This window comes from Maylandia zebra, linkage group LG17 (genome assembly GCF_041146795.1).
Source record: "Maylandia zebra isolate NMK-2024a linkage group LG17, Mzebra_GT3a, whole genome shotgun sequence".
In the NCBI taxonomy this organism is placed as follows: domain Eukaryota; kingdom Metazoa; phylum Chordata; class Actinopteri; order Cichliformes; family Cichlidae; genus Maylandia; species Maylandia zebra.
Genome location: NC_135183.1, coordinates 677,639 through 690,841, shown reverse-complemented (window position 1 = coordinate 690,841; position 13,203 = coordinate 677,639). Strand labels below are relative to the sequence as shown.

Below are 13,203 nucleotides of genomic sequence, written 5' to 3'. Positions count from 1 at the left end.
ACTGCGTTTGGCTGTTCGCTTCAGGAAAGGCAGCTCCACTACATTTCTGTGGGTCCTCTTTCTTTCCGGGCACTGAAAATCCGTCGCCACCTTTCACCCCTTTAGCGCCGGCACTGTCGAAACTTCTTTGAGTTTATTATAGGTTTTGGTCAGACTGTTGGCCCCTGAGCTGGTTTGGCTCCCCACATGGGACATTCCTGTCGAGCAGCCCCTCCCTGGAAGTCTCTCAGTGCGCAGACTCGCGGCTCTCCGCTGTCAGGGCAAGGCAGACTGACAGTATGGCGGCGGGGTGCAGCTGGAAGGATGCTACTGTCGCCCGTGATGTGTCTGTCGCCGGCAGGATGTGAATGGACTATTGACGGCACAAAGAGCAGAGGATTTAGCGCTAAAGGCCTGTCGCCGTGAGCCTCCAAGATGGCCAGGCTCGCCGACTACTTTGTTGTGGTCGGTTACGACCTAGAGAAGCGAGGTGGGTGTTTGAGTTAGCCAGCCCTGCTAGCTTTAACGGCTGTGGGCAAACAGGAGGAGGGGAGGGAGGCGGGGACGGGCCAGGCCCCCGTTCACAACTAACCGACTTGGGCGCTGTCATTTGGCTGCTAGCCTCAACTTTAGACCGGGGCGCGCAGGCCTCACGGGATTAGTGTAGTTGAATGCGAGGCTGTCAGCCGGTGTGTCACATTTGTGACTGTAGGAGAAGCTGCTTGGAGAACTCCATTACAACCGCCAACTTCCAATGGCGTTTTAGCTTAGGAAACCGAGCTGCCTCACTCCGGTGACAGAAAACTTGGGCTAACTTCATTTGCTAAGAGCTAACGTTAGAAGGACTAGCTTTGAGGGGCTTTCAGTTTGGTCGGTGAGACCTGAGACGGATTTATTCACCCGCATCTTGCCCGTTCTCTCTCATTTGCAAGCCTTAGAAGTGGCGTTTTGGGAAAATGACTTGTTTCAGGGGTAGCTTAACACAGGATGTGACAGCGATTAGTCAGTGTTGTTGTGGCTGCAGGGTCCTGAATAGCCACGCTGCGTTGACGTCCACCTGGACTTGATCAAATCACTTTAAAAGTACAAATCGATGCTTCTTCCTGCCGCAGTTGCTTATTGTTTTCTTTGTGTGTGTTTTGTCTGGATTAACCTAGATGGCTTTGCCCCCCTCTTGAGCCCCCTCGGACCGGAGCTGTGTTCCCTCGCGTTGCTGGGACGGGGTTTGGACCGTTATCCGAGCCCCCCTCCCTTCAGCCTGAGCCTTGGCCTAGATCTGTGCCGTATAATGGCCCGTTTAATCATGAAATATTCAGCTCGCCTATCCAACGGAAGCATGCAACTTGTAACGCGGTTGTCTTTTATTTAGAGTGATTTTTTTCTTTTGCTTATGATTTATTCAGAAGAGGCAAATTTGTAACATGACGAGGCCCTCGTGGCTAAAAGCAGGCTCTGGACTGGCTTTTATCGTGATGCTGGGGTGGCCTACATCCCCTTTTCTGACACATGAATGCATTTATTGCGTCTTGTATGTTTCTTTCAGAAGGGGGGAATACAGGATGTTATAACGTGGACGCTGCAAGCGCTGCAGAAACTCCCCTTCCTGTGCTACAGTGCTTGAATGCATTGCAGAGCAGAACATGCCAGTAAAAAGCATCTGGGAAGCAGACATTAAAGCCACGGTGGCTTAATGGATCAAACGCTCCGTGCCTCATAAAAACCAAACACTTTGAGGGTGATGATGATTTTTGGTGTGGCTACACTAACGTTGCCTTTCTAGAGGCTGAAGGCGTTGTTGTTGTGGTGAACGTCCCCATTTGCAACAAGGACGGTTTTTGCCTTCATCCACGTGCTTGGTGGGTCCATCTTCTTCTAGTTTCTTCTGGTTCCAAATGCAAAGCTTCCATTATTGTTTATTTGGAGAGTTCTGACTTTACATGTGTTTATGCAGGATTACTTTGTAGCTGCAGCATTGGAAGAAAGCAGTGTGCTGGCACTAACTGACTGTAAAGAAAACACTTGGCTTCGCATCAACAATGAAAGGTCCTCGAGTATAAGAATACCAGGAATTCTGCAGTACAGTGGCGTTTCCTCCTGTGTCTAAATATTTCATGCATCCTGTCTACGTGTGTGTGTGCTTATGTTAGTTGGGTGGTTGCTGCTTGTCACTCAGTTAGTGGAATGTTTTGCAAGCGTGGGCACTGACAGGCTGTCGGGGCTGACATCATCGCTGCTCATCTGCCTCTTAGAGGAACCATGTGGGTGTTTACAAACACGACGTCCATCTGTCAGATTTTTTGTGTCTCTTTGCTGACTTTTAAACGGATGCGAACCCAGAGGGAAAACCTTGAACCTTTGTTTATCCGGGAACTGTTCTGCTCTGCTAAGATGCCGCCTTAGACAATCTGTGGAGCCCTACTTAGAGCCAAGATGGCTGCCTGCGGCTTGGGAATAGTTCGCAGTTGCCCCGAGGTGTGGTGGCCCTAGATAGAGGGTCTCTTGAAAAACTCAGCATCTCACAGTGTTTTGACAGCGGTGTGCCGAGTTGGCGACCAATTGGATTCACAGTCTGAGGCCCAAACAGGAAGTTCAGGCGAAGAAGTCCAGAGGGAGACTTATGTTTAGAGTGAGAATCCATATTGTCCCCCAGTGCGTGTCTGAAAACCAGGAAAGAGGCGTGTTTGGTCTGAGGCTCTGCGAGTTGGTCTCATTCAAGACTCACAAACACACAGGCTCTATTGTAGTTGGTCTGTGTGCCTCTGGCGCTCCGTTTGAGGGTGTTGGTCATTGTGGCGGCCCTAAACAGAATGTAGGATGGCTGTTTTGAGGCTGCAGTGACAGCTCTGGTAGCCAGCCTCCTTTTACGCACAAAAACATCTCCACAGCTTGCAGTCAAGTAAGGAGGACACGGAGAGGGGCACAGAGGGGATGACCGAGCATGAATCGGGCTTGTGTGTGTCATGGTGTGGCTGTCGTAGTGGAGTTGTGACACTGCTAACAGGACGTCAGTGGCATCAATCAGTGTGCTGTGACTCTTGACCGGACAGATTTGTAGCAGTGATTGTGGTGGAGATTGGGTTTAAAGTTCCATGTTTCACCTCTGGCACCACTTTTGTTGCCACGGCTCAGACTTGAACGAATGACTGAGACTGAAGCATTATTTAGCTGTAGCAACGATGAACTTCACGTAAGTGATTTAGAGCGTAATTGTGAAACTATTTCCAGTATGTGATTCCACGTAGAAAACAATTTCTGTAAAGAAAGAACAAAAGTGTGTTTGGTTTCAGTGCTGAAGCTTGTGAATCTCATTGGCAGCAGAGCTGTGACAGAGCTCGGATCACTTCCTCTTCACACACCGCGTGCATACAGCGTGTCTCCGAGACGTGTTAGGGTTGGACCGTGCGATGATACTCGATGTGAAGTTGCAGATTTTTGATAGAGCATTTACACTGTACACACACAATCAGGATGTATTTTACAAATCACTCAGCAGCACTGCTTTATAGTCATATCAGATTTTTATATGAATGTCTGCAAAGCATTTAAAGCTGCGGTCAGTTGTTTTTTAGGTTATTTGACAGAAAAATGAATATTGTACGCATAAATATACATTTACTACATCTTGGAACAACCTGATGTATTGTTATAAACTTAGAGTTGGTACATTAAAGATAAATAGAAGTGAGCAGCGGTTTGTGGAAGGCACCACATTGTCCCAGCATCGTGAATACGGCGGCTGAGATAGATGTCACCGTTCCACCTCCTCGTGTGGTGGGTGGAGCTAAAGACGGACGAGAACAGAACACGTTCTTGTGCTGTGAAAGCAAATTTCACATTCAACATGTGATCAGGCGTCTCCTTCACCAAAGAAGCAAAAACCAACAAAACGTCATAGTCTTCCTCCTCATCTCAAGCATCATCATCAGATCAAAAGTCAGGCCTCCAACACAGGAAAATGTGCATGAACATTAGACATGTGACCTTCCCGTCTACCGACAGCTAGCGAGCCGGCTTAACAGCGGCAACAGTTGGTTACAAGTTAACAGTCTTGGTCTCGTGTGTTCTAAAATCCACACCTGCTCTCTGGTTGCATTCTCACATTGGATGAGCTTATTTGCAAAGTGCCAAGCAGTATTCGACTTCAAAGAAAGTTTTACGGATGCCAGTAAACTGCTAACGGTGGCAAAACCAGACAGAAAGTGGAGAATATGCTCAACAGTTCACCTCAGTATGGCTGCCAGCAGTCAGAAGGGACTCGCGCTGATTTATCGACTCGTCTCGCACTCCTGTCACAGTTTTACAGCCTCCTCCAGAGTAAAAACATGTTGACAGCTGTGGACAACAGGCTCTACTCACTACAGATGAACAGCAGCCAGAGTTATTTGTCCTACAGCAGCCACCGTATCTAGGATAATAGTAGGTTTTACCTGTGATACCCTTTCTTAATCTGCACGATGTTATCATCTGTCCACCTGCTTGCCTTTACGTTGTCTTGGGAAATTTCTTCAAATTTGGCACAAGTGTTCACCTGATTAGAAGTTGGTGTGACCCCACCACAAAGCGGTTTGGCCATTACTCAAAACTCACTCTAATAATGATGAAGTCCAACACAAATGTCTAAAAGTATTACTTGTGAGATTTTACATCCTAAAGGTGGTGTGTTATAAAGTTATACAGAAAGCTTTGGTGTTGGTACCAATAACATTTCAGAAGACTTGATACCATATCTCACACGCATCAGTCTTTGTCGTGTTTTTATTTAAAATATTTTCTATAACAATCAAATAAGAACGCACAACTTCTGTACCCACGTTCTTGTAGAAATATAGGAACATGTATGTGCTGGCATCATCTGGTACGAACATATCTTGTGACCTTGCCAGTTTGAATGGTTGGAGTATCGAAGCTGTAACTCTGTGGTGCTTACAGGCGCGTTCAGAACTGAGTGAGCAAATGCAAGGACAGATTTACGTGATGCTTCATAAGGCTCAGGGGCAAATAAAAACATTTCATATTGCAAGTGAGATGAAGCGAGGGGGCTTGGGGAGGATAGAGGAGTGTGTGTGACGCTGCCAGCAGTGCCTGCCTGTGGGCAACCACTTCCTCCATCGCTCCAGAGCAGCAGCCTTTCAGGCCCTCCAGAAATAGCCCACACAATCTGCCTTTCATAGGGGGGACAGAGTGACGCTGGGTCACAGCCGTGGTTGTGGTGAACTGCAGCTTTGTGTGCGTTTGTGTGTGTGTGCATGCAACTTTTGATGGCCTGCCTGTTTGTGGCTGTCTCTGAGTGATTGCTTTATTACCATGGCAACGTTTACCCGCATGTGGTCTGCTGGTTGTGAAGAACAGTTTTGGCGTGCCGACTAGTAAAAATGTGGATATTTGAAAACCCCCCTGTCCTGTTCTGTCCGAGCTGCTGCAGGGGGGCAGTACCTGGACAGGCTGCCAGCACACAGGGAAAGACCACCTTTGAAACGATAATGGTGACCCACAGTCTGAGTTAGTAGTGGCAGCATTTGGGCTCAATTGAAAGTTTTCCCAGTTTTGGTCGAGTTGACTGATTATAAATATAGAGTGATTTTTATTGCTTGCTGTTTTCAGTGATGGCTGCCGTGATGCTGAGTGTTGTGAGAGTCATACATGCTCAGCTTCAGGTGTGTCCGCACTGGGACTCGAGTCGAGTCAACCAATTTGCCATTTTTTCTTTGATTAGTGTAGGATTATTTCAATAACTGTTAACACATGGTTTTAGATATGACACGTCGACATCATCAATTATGGCTACGAGTCATTGCAGCCCTAGTTTAGGTGAGGATGGTGCTGGGATAGAGTGCAGGATGCAGCACACATGACACGTGGATTAAGTTGGCCAAGTTAGTACTGTTGCTATTCTCATGGTGGTTCAGTAGAAGAACGTGCAATAACCTAACTGTAATCGGTGACTCTGATTGGCCGTAGGTCTCGCTGTGTTGCCTTGTGCTGCATACAGCAGTCTGTCTGCTTTTCTGAATGCTTGTTATTCATGAGGGAGACGACGGCCCCTGTGTGTGTGTGTGTGTGTGTGTGTGTGTGTGTGTGTGTGTGTGGGTGTGTGTGCTGGGTGTGTGTGCTGGGTGTGTGTGTGGGTGTGTGTGCTGGGTGTGTGTGCTGGGTGTGTGTGCTGGGTGTATGGATGCCTCCCTCCTCATGCTTTGATGGTTTCCCTGGAATTTTGAGAATTTCGCTGTCCCCTCACAGGACAAAGGCTGAGTCAGTGCCGCTCACAGTTAGCCGTCAGAGCTCAAGGGAGCAATCGTTGCAAACCCTGCGGGGTGATTCCAGCGTGTCCGGAGCACGTCTGATTTAAAGATGAGATGGGGGTTGTTAGGATTACCAGTGCTGGCTGCGTGCAGCTGGCTGCCTGTTGTGGTAACCACACCACTATGTATGTAAGAGGATGATGCTCATTTTAATCTTCTACATTTTTTAAAAGAAACTAATACCATTGGTGAAATGTGTGCGTAATATAAAATCTGTGAAAGCAACAACATTAAGCTGGCACTGTGCAGACGTCCTGCTATTAGTGCTTTGTGCAGTCATTTGTTGTTGTTCTTCCTGCAGTAAGAACTACTGAAACTTGACCAGTGGTAGAAGATTAAGTCTCATCTCTATTAACATGGACTCCAGATCAAATCTGCCCCTCAGTTACCCACTGTGCTTGTGCTAATCTCATACGAGGCCTGTGATTGGTTTGAATATACAGATTAGAGGTCGCGTGCCGCACCCAGTCTGTGCCTGGCTGCTCTCTCCTCCCCCAGAACAACATCGCTGAAACTTATTGACGTAATGCTTTAGGTACATTCGTGGTTAACAGTTAGCAGGCTTAGAAGTATGATAGAAATGTCACATCATGTCATGTAGCTTTGAAGAAACATTTACTGCATGTCTTCCTGTAAAACAGACCTGCTCTTCTTTTAATTAAAATGTTATATAATGCAGTAGATGGACGTGTTTGTGAAACATCAATGAATTAATCCGTGAAAATTTCAGACACAGAAAAAGTCACGAGAACGAGCTTTTATAAAACTCTGTATAATAGACTCAGAGTGGCTTAGTGAAACTACATATTGGACCAATAATTAGGTTAATCAATTGAATTCACATCATGTATTTGTGTGCATTAAAGTTGGAGCTTGCAGCTGTGATATGAACGCACTCTTCTTCCGTCAGACGTGACAGACTCAGATGTGCAGGACAATTCTGGGTCTGTGTTTGTGATGCTCAGCTAATGGGACGTGCACCTGTGCACTTCCAGGAAAATATCCGTTTGTTTCATTATCTTTTTGTGAGAAGGGAGGAGCTGGCACATGGTTGTAGGGAAGGGCTAGCTGTGCTAATGAACCCATGTGTCAGGGTGGTGCTGTGCGCAGGTCAGCTGTTATGTTTTGCCCCAACTTGTCACAGTAAACTGGCTGAAACAGCTCTGAACCATGACGGAGCCTCCGCCATGTTTTACACATGGCTGCAGAAACTCCCCCTGTGACCTCTTCATACATACTGACAACACTTTGAACCAGAACACTTCAGACGTGGACTCGTCACTCTGATGATCTGGTTTTCAGTCCAGTTCTGGTGCCGTTTGGTCAGCCTGTGCCTTGAGAATGGCTTCTTGACAGACTCTTTCCTGTTGAACGCGTTTCTGCCGAGTCTTCAGGGATCACTGTATGGATCAGCTGAAATCTGTCAGCCTTCTTTGCCCTCTTGTTTCTGAAGGCCGTCACTTTCAGATACTGTTTGTCTGCTGTAGGCCTGAAAGTCTTCATTGGTTCTCTCGAGTCCAGTTTCTGTAGACCAAACACTTGGTTCATGCTTTCAGTTAAATGTCTTTTTATTGGTTGAATGATTCATGCGTTATTGTTAGCTGGTGTAACAAACAAGCAAAATGTTAGAGTCCAAGGACTAAAACGTCAAATATAAAGAAATGAGGGGTGCCTGATAACCTCTGCAGTGTGCTGGGGGCTGTCCCGACAGAGCTGTCTGCCTTCACTGTCTCGTAGTCTGGTTCCTGTTTGGTTATGAGACACGTAGTTGTTTCTTGGCTGTTGGTTGCCCAAGTAACCAGATGTCATGTCCGTTACGTGTGTGTAGGTGATTAATGCCATGGAAGTTAGTGTGACATAGGAGACTGCAGCGGGAGAAAAGACAAATGAAATGATTAAAGGGATTTAATGCATTTCTGAGTAAAGACAGAGGTGTGGGTGCCAGGAGATAAGGCGCAATAGCACACATCTATTGAGTCAAGTTTCCTGTTGCCGTGCTCAGGGGGAGAACACGGAAGCAGAATCTACATCGTGTTCGCCGGGACCATATTTCCTCTATGTAATGATGTGATGAAGAATCTGCTTTTATTAATTAACGCGTCTTTACTCTGTGCTTGTTGCCATTAGGTTTCCCAAAGTATTGAAATCCTGATGAAGCTCTTACACCCTCATTGCCCACCGTGCCCCACGTCCTCCTTATAGATGTGTCACAAAAACTGATGGTGTGTGTGTGTGTGTGTGTGTGTGTGTGTGTGTGTGTGTGTGTGTGTGTGTGTGTGTGTCAATTTTCAGAGAACTTGCTACAAATTTTTAAGAAGTTTCTCCACCGTGTTTAAAAGAACTGCGACAGGGGAAGTTCAGTTTCTTTATGAGGTGGTTGGTTGATGGAGAGCATACAGTACCAACTAGGGCTGGGCGATATGACCCAAAATTCATATCTCGATATTTTTTTTTAAAGCCATAAGTTAAGAACAAAAAGAGAGTTCTTAGTCACACTGTGTCCCAGATGTCACACGGGCACTTTTATTTACATACAGCGTAGATGTACATGAAGAAATTACTCAAAAATAAATTATCAGCATTTATTAAATAATCATGGTCCATAAATAAAAGAAAACTATGTTGTTTTTGTGCATAACAAAAAGCTCACAATTATGCAGTCAAAATGTAAACTAATAGACGCTGAGCATAATAACAAAGAGACAGATTTCAGAGCTGCACCACGTCTCTGAACAGGTGCCATTTATGGTCCTTATACACACACAGTACGTATCACTCCGCGAGGCTCCTCCCCGGTAGCCGTAATCCTCCGACATCAAGCGGTGCAGCTCCGTAGCTTAGCAAAGTCATATTAAAACATTTTTTGACAGATTGCTGAGCGCTGTGTACCACATAAAATCGGTTTGTGGTCAGCAAGCACAACCAGAATTCATACATAAGGCGCGCTGTCGATTTTTGAGAAAATGAAAGGATTTTAGGCCGTGCAGCTCCTCCGGGCTGCATGTCGTTAGCGCGGTTAGCTCGCTAACACGTTGACGCCGTCCAGCCCCACGCACGGTAACTCGCTAACGGAGATTTTCCGCTTTCATCTTGTCATTGCCTGCAGGTGAAGCTATGGGGGAGGGGGAGTTGTGTTCAGTGAAGGAGAGGCGAGGCCGAGTAACGTTGCGTAGAGACAAAAGTGGACGAAAGAGAGGCAAACCTGCGGCTCCACAACTATAATTATAACGTAACATAGACTATATCGATATAAACGATATTGTCACATCTTATATCTCGTATGAAAATATATCGATATTTTTAAAAAACTCGATATATCGCCCAGCCCTAGTACCAACTACTACTCATCACAGCCGTGTACTGCTGCTGAATGGTTTTCAGCTATACAAATACAGAATTTAAGGACCAGTAAAGATATTTCATGTGAAATCTAAATCCACTGTGTCTGATCACTGTTTGCATGTATCACATAAGCTGTGGTTGTTAATAATAACATGGTTTTCTGAGGTTACACAGAGCTCCACTACATGCAATGCTTTGTTCAGATTGGTGCACCTGTTCAGGAGGACAAGTCTTTTAGTGTTTTGTGATTTCAAAAGTATTTTAGAGCTACATTTTAATGTCTGCTTAGATAATGAGATATCATTAAATATGGCAGTCACCAAAAGCCCTTTTTGACTCGTGCCTACTCAGCTACTCAGCTCAACCCTGTTTGGTGGTTAGGGTTTTCCATCAGGTGGTAATAACTGCTACCTGCTGCTTTTTAAAATATTATATGTGGTGTCCCTGTCACATTGCACGGGACCTTTGGCCATGGTACTCTATTGTAATGGAAAACATCTAAAACTGACTCGAGCCGAGTACTGATAATGAAAAGCACAGACCTAAGTGTTAAAGCTCAGGATATGAAAGCTCATAGTTCAGAACTGAGAGTTCAGGTGATTGAAATGAGTGATGCTGTCAGGCGTGCTGTACAGCAGCGGTCCCCAACCTTTTTCTGCCACGGACCGGTTCATATCTGACAGTACTGTCACGGACCGGCCTTTAAGGTGTCGGGGATAATGCAACAAAACAAAACCAGTACCAGCATCAAAGACGATTTATTCATAACACACGGGGAAAGACCCAGGGAAACGGAGTTGACGATAAAACCCTGAAAACCACACACCCGAGCCTCAACTCTCGCGGCCCGGGACCAAACGACTCACGGACCGGTACCGGTCCATGGCCCGGGGCTGGGGACCGCTGCTTTACATCACAGAAAAAATGTCTTCCAGGGTTACAGGCAGAGTCAGGAGGTCGGTTTATGTGTCAAAGCCCCAGAAACGCTGGCAACACTGACAGTTTCAAACTGTTGTGTTTTTGTTTGCTCTGCTGCTCTAGCAGAGGAGCGTGCACAAAGGTAGAAGATGCACTGCTGTCTCCTCTATGCTGGGCCAATCAGTGTCGAGCAAAACCACAGTGAGGTTACCAACGTGCTGCTCCGTGAGGTTTCTTTGAGGGATTTGCTTGATCGGGATTGGAATCCACAGATTCTCGTCTTATGTGAACTGATTTTAAGCCGTATAAAGTCTATTTTGAGCCGCACATATATATTAGAGATGGACCGATACGTAATATCGGATCGGTCCATCTCTAATATATATCTGAATGAAAACACTAATTCTGTGTTGTCTTATGCTGTTTCTGAACATGATGTGAATGAGTAACAGGCTGACGGTGTTTGTCTGAAAGTGTCGAGTGGAAGTTGAATGGTGGGTGGATTTGATTCAGAGAGACTGGGGAGTAGATGGCCTGTATTGTGGGAGCCTTGGCTTTTTTCCCGTGCTCTTCAATGTGTTTGGCAGCAGAGGACAGCTGGAAACAACATGTAGCTCCAAACATGAACGTGAGAAGAAATTAAGCTCATGTTATCAATCATCAGCCTTGTGACGTGTTAGATCTGAAGCAAGTGGCATCCTACAGCTGAAAGTTTGGTCGCTCTGCTGGGCCTCTCTGTGAGGCCGTTTCCTCTCCTGGAAAGCCCTTTCTTTTTGTTTGGAGCTTTGGAGGGGGGGAGCTTTTTGCAGGAAGGATGTGAGTTTGCTGAAGAGCTTTTGCACAAAGAAAACGTCCCACATTGTCTCCAGGGCGACGGCGTTTGCCAGATGGACCCTTTTTTTCTGTGTTTGATTCTTAAAAGGCGTCTTTGCTCATCCAGTCCGGTTTGAACAGGGATTGTCTTATTTGAGGGTATCGTGTTATCCAACACCAAACTGAGAGACACTGCTGAATGTCAAGTGTTTCTTATTAATGTGCTGAGCGGCTGTATGGATTTCAGGCACGGTGAACCATACTGTGTACCCACGAGGAGCCTGTGTGCTTTAGATCACGCACAGAAACACTGTCCTGGATGAGTATATTTGACAAATGGCACGAGTGAGCGATGGTGTGTAAGCTGGGCGGACAGCAGAAAGAGCAGGACCGAGGGTGTGGTGATGATGATGAAGTCATAGCTTTTCACCACGAAGGCCTCAGTTCTGCTTTGGAGATGTTATCTGAACAAAGATGCAGTCCATGCAAGCTGAGAATATGTTAATGATGTGTGCATTTGCAACTGCATCATCTCGGCATTATCGATGTTTTCCACACAAAGATTCTGTGACGAAGAAAAGATTGTGTCTGTAATGGGTTGAGTGCACAAATGAAAGGAAGCAAGCTCATGTTTTATGAAATGAATTAGTGAACACTCCCTTTTAAAATGCTCAACACGACTACCTCGTGTAGTTGTTAAGTGCTTTGTGACTGTAGAAATTCTTATCTTGTGGAAGTGCTCCAATTCCATCCTTTCAGATTGAGCTTGGCCCACAGCGCATCAACCAGCTCTCTGTCTGCAGCAGTTGTGCCTGGTGGCAAAGGCTCTCCATCCAAACAAAGACTCTTTGGCCATCTGCTGTCAAAGATGGTGAAGAAAGACTGGAAATGTAGCTGAATGATATCCAGGACCACAAATGTTCACCTTGCTGGGGCAAAGAAGCTCGTAAGGGCTCGGGTAGATCACTTGTAGCACTGAAACTTCCAGAATAGGAAAGTGAGGGAGTGTTCACTTGTAACTTGATCTTTGATTGCTAAATAACAGCTGCTGTTAAACGGCTGGGAAACATTGGACATGTTGTAGCAGTTAAAACGTGAGATGCCAGAAAAACAGTTGCAGTGCATGTAAACGTCCTCCCCGGGTCTCGTTCGGTGGTGACGTTGCTTCGGACCAGCCTACATAGTTACAAATCTGCACACACACCAGACTCTGTGGTCCTGACTGCTGTCACTGTAGAAACGGCCTGATGTCGTGTCACTGTGGTTTGGAAGCTTGCGAGAAGCTGCGGTCTGCTTCAGCAGCAAGAGCGTGACACACAGACAGCTACACACTCGGTTCAACCCCGAATGCCATCGTTCAGGGATCACATGATCATTCAGGCTCCTTCATCCTGTGTCACTGCCAGCAGTCATACGTGTGAGGAGTCATCGCTTAACTGTGGCGCACACACTGACCCACGTCCTCCCCTCTCCTGCCCCTTCACCTTGTTGTGTTTCTACCATTTTTTGGTAACCTTTGCATGACCTGCTCATCTTCATGTGTTCTTGATCACAGTGGATTGTGGCTCCAATTGTACCTGTGGGATAAAGTAGTATAGCTCAAAGCTGAATGAGAAACCTGATTGATTAGATGGGGAAGAGTTAGTTGGACATGTCTCTGTCACTGTAAAAGCATAACTGTTGTCACACTCTGATTGACGAGGTGGATGTCTAAACTGAAACACAGTACAGTGCAGCCGTTAGCACTGTGGTCGGCTGGTTTTAAACCAGTTCGTTTGGAGGGGTTCCTTTTGTTGTTTGAGGTGTTTGAAGTCGGTGTGGCTTGTGACCTCTCATTCTCTTTGACATTTTT

At 46.1% G+C, this 13,203-nt stretch overlaps 1 protein-coding gene across 5 annotated transcripts in view; it reads left to right on the top strand.

Moving 5' to 3' along the window:
* Nucleotides 1-228: 228 nt before the first annotated feature.
* sbf1 (SET binding factor 1) overlaps nucleotides 229-13,203 on the top strand; it is a 52,928-nt gene continuing 39,953 nt past the window's right edge. For all 5 annotated transcript variants that reach the window (XM_012916046.5, XM_012916045.4, XM_012916043.5 and 2 more), the window contains exon 1: nucleotides 229-469. In XM_012916046.5, the coding sequence (XP_012771500.1) occupies nucleotides 415-469 (55 nt within the window). In that variant the 5' untranslated portion in view covers nucleotides 229-414. The remainder of the gene's footprint in view (nucleotides 470-13,203) is intronic.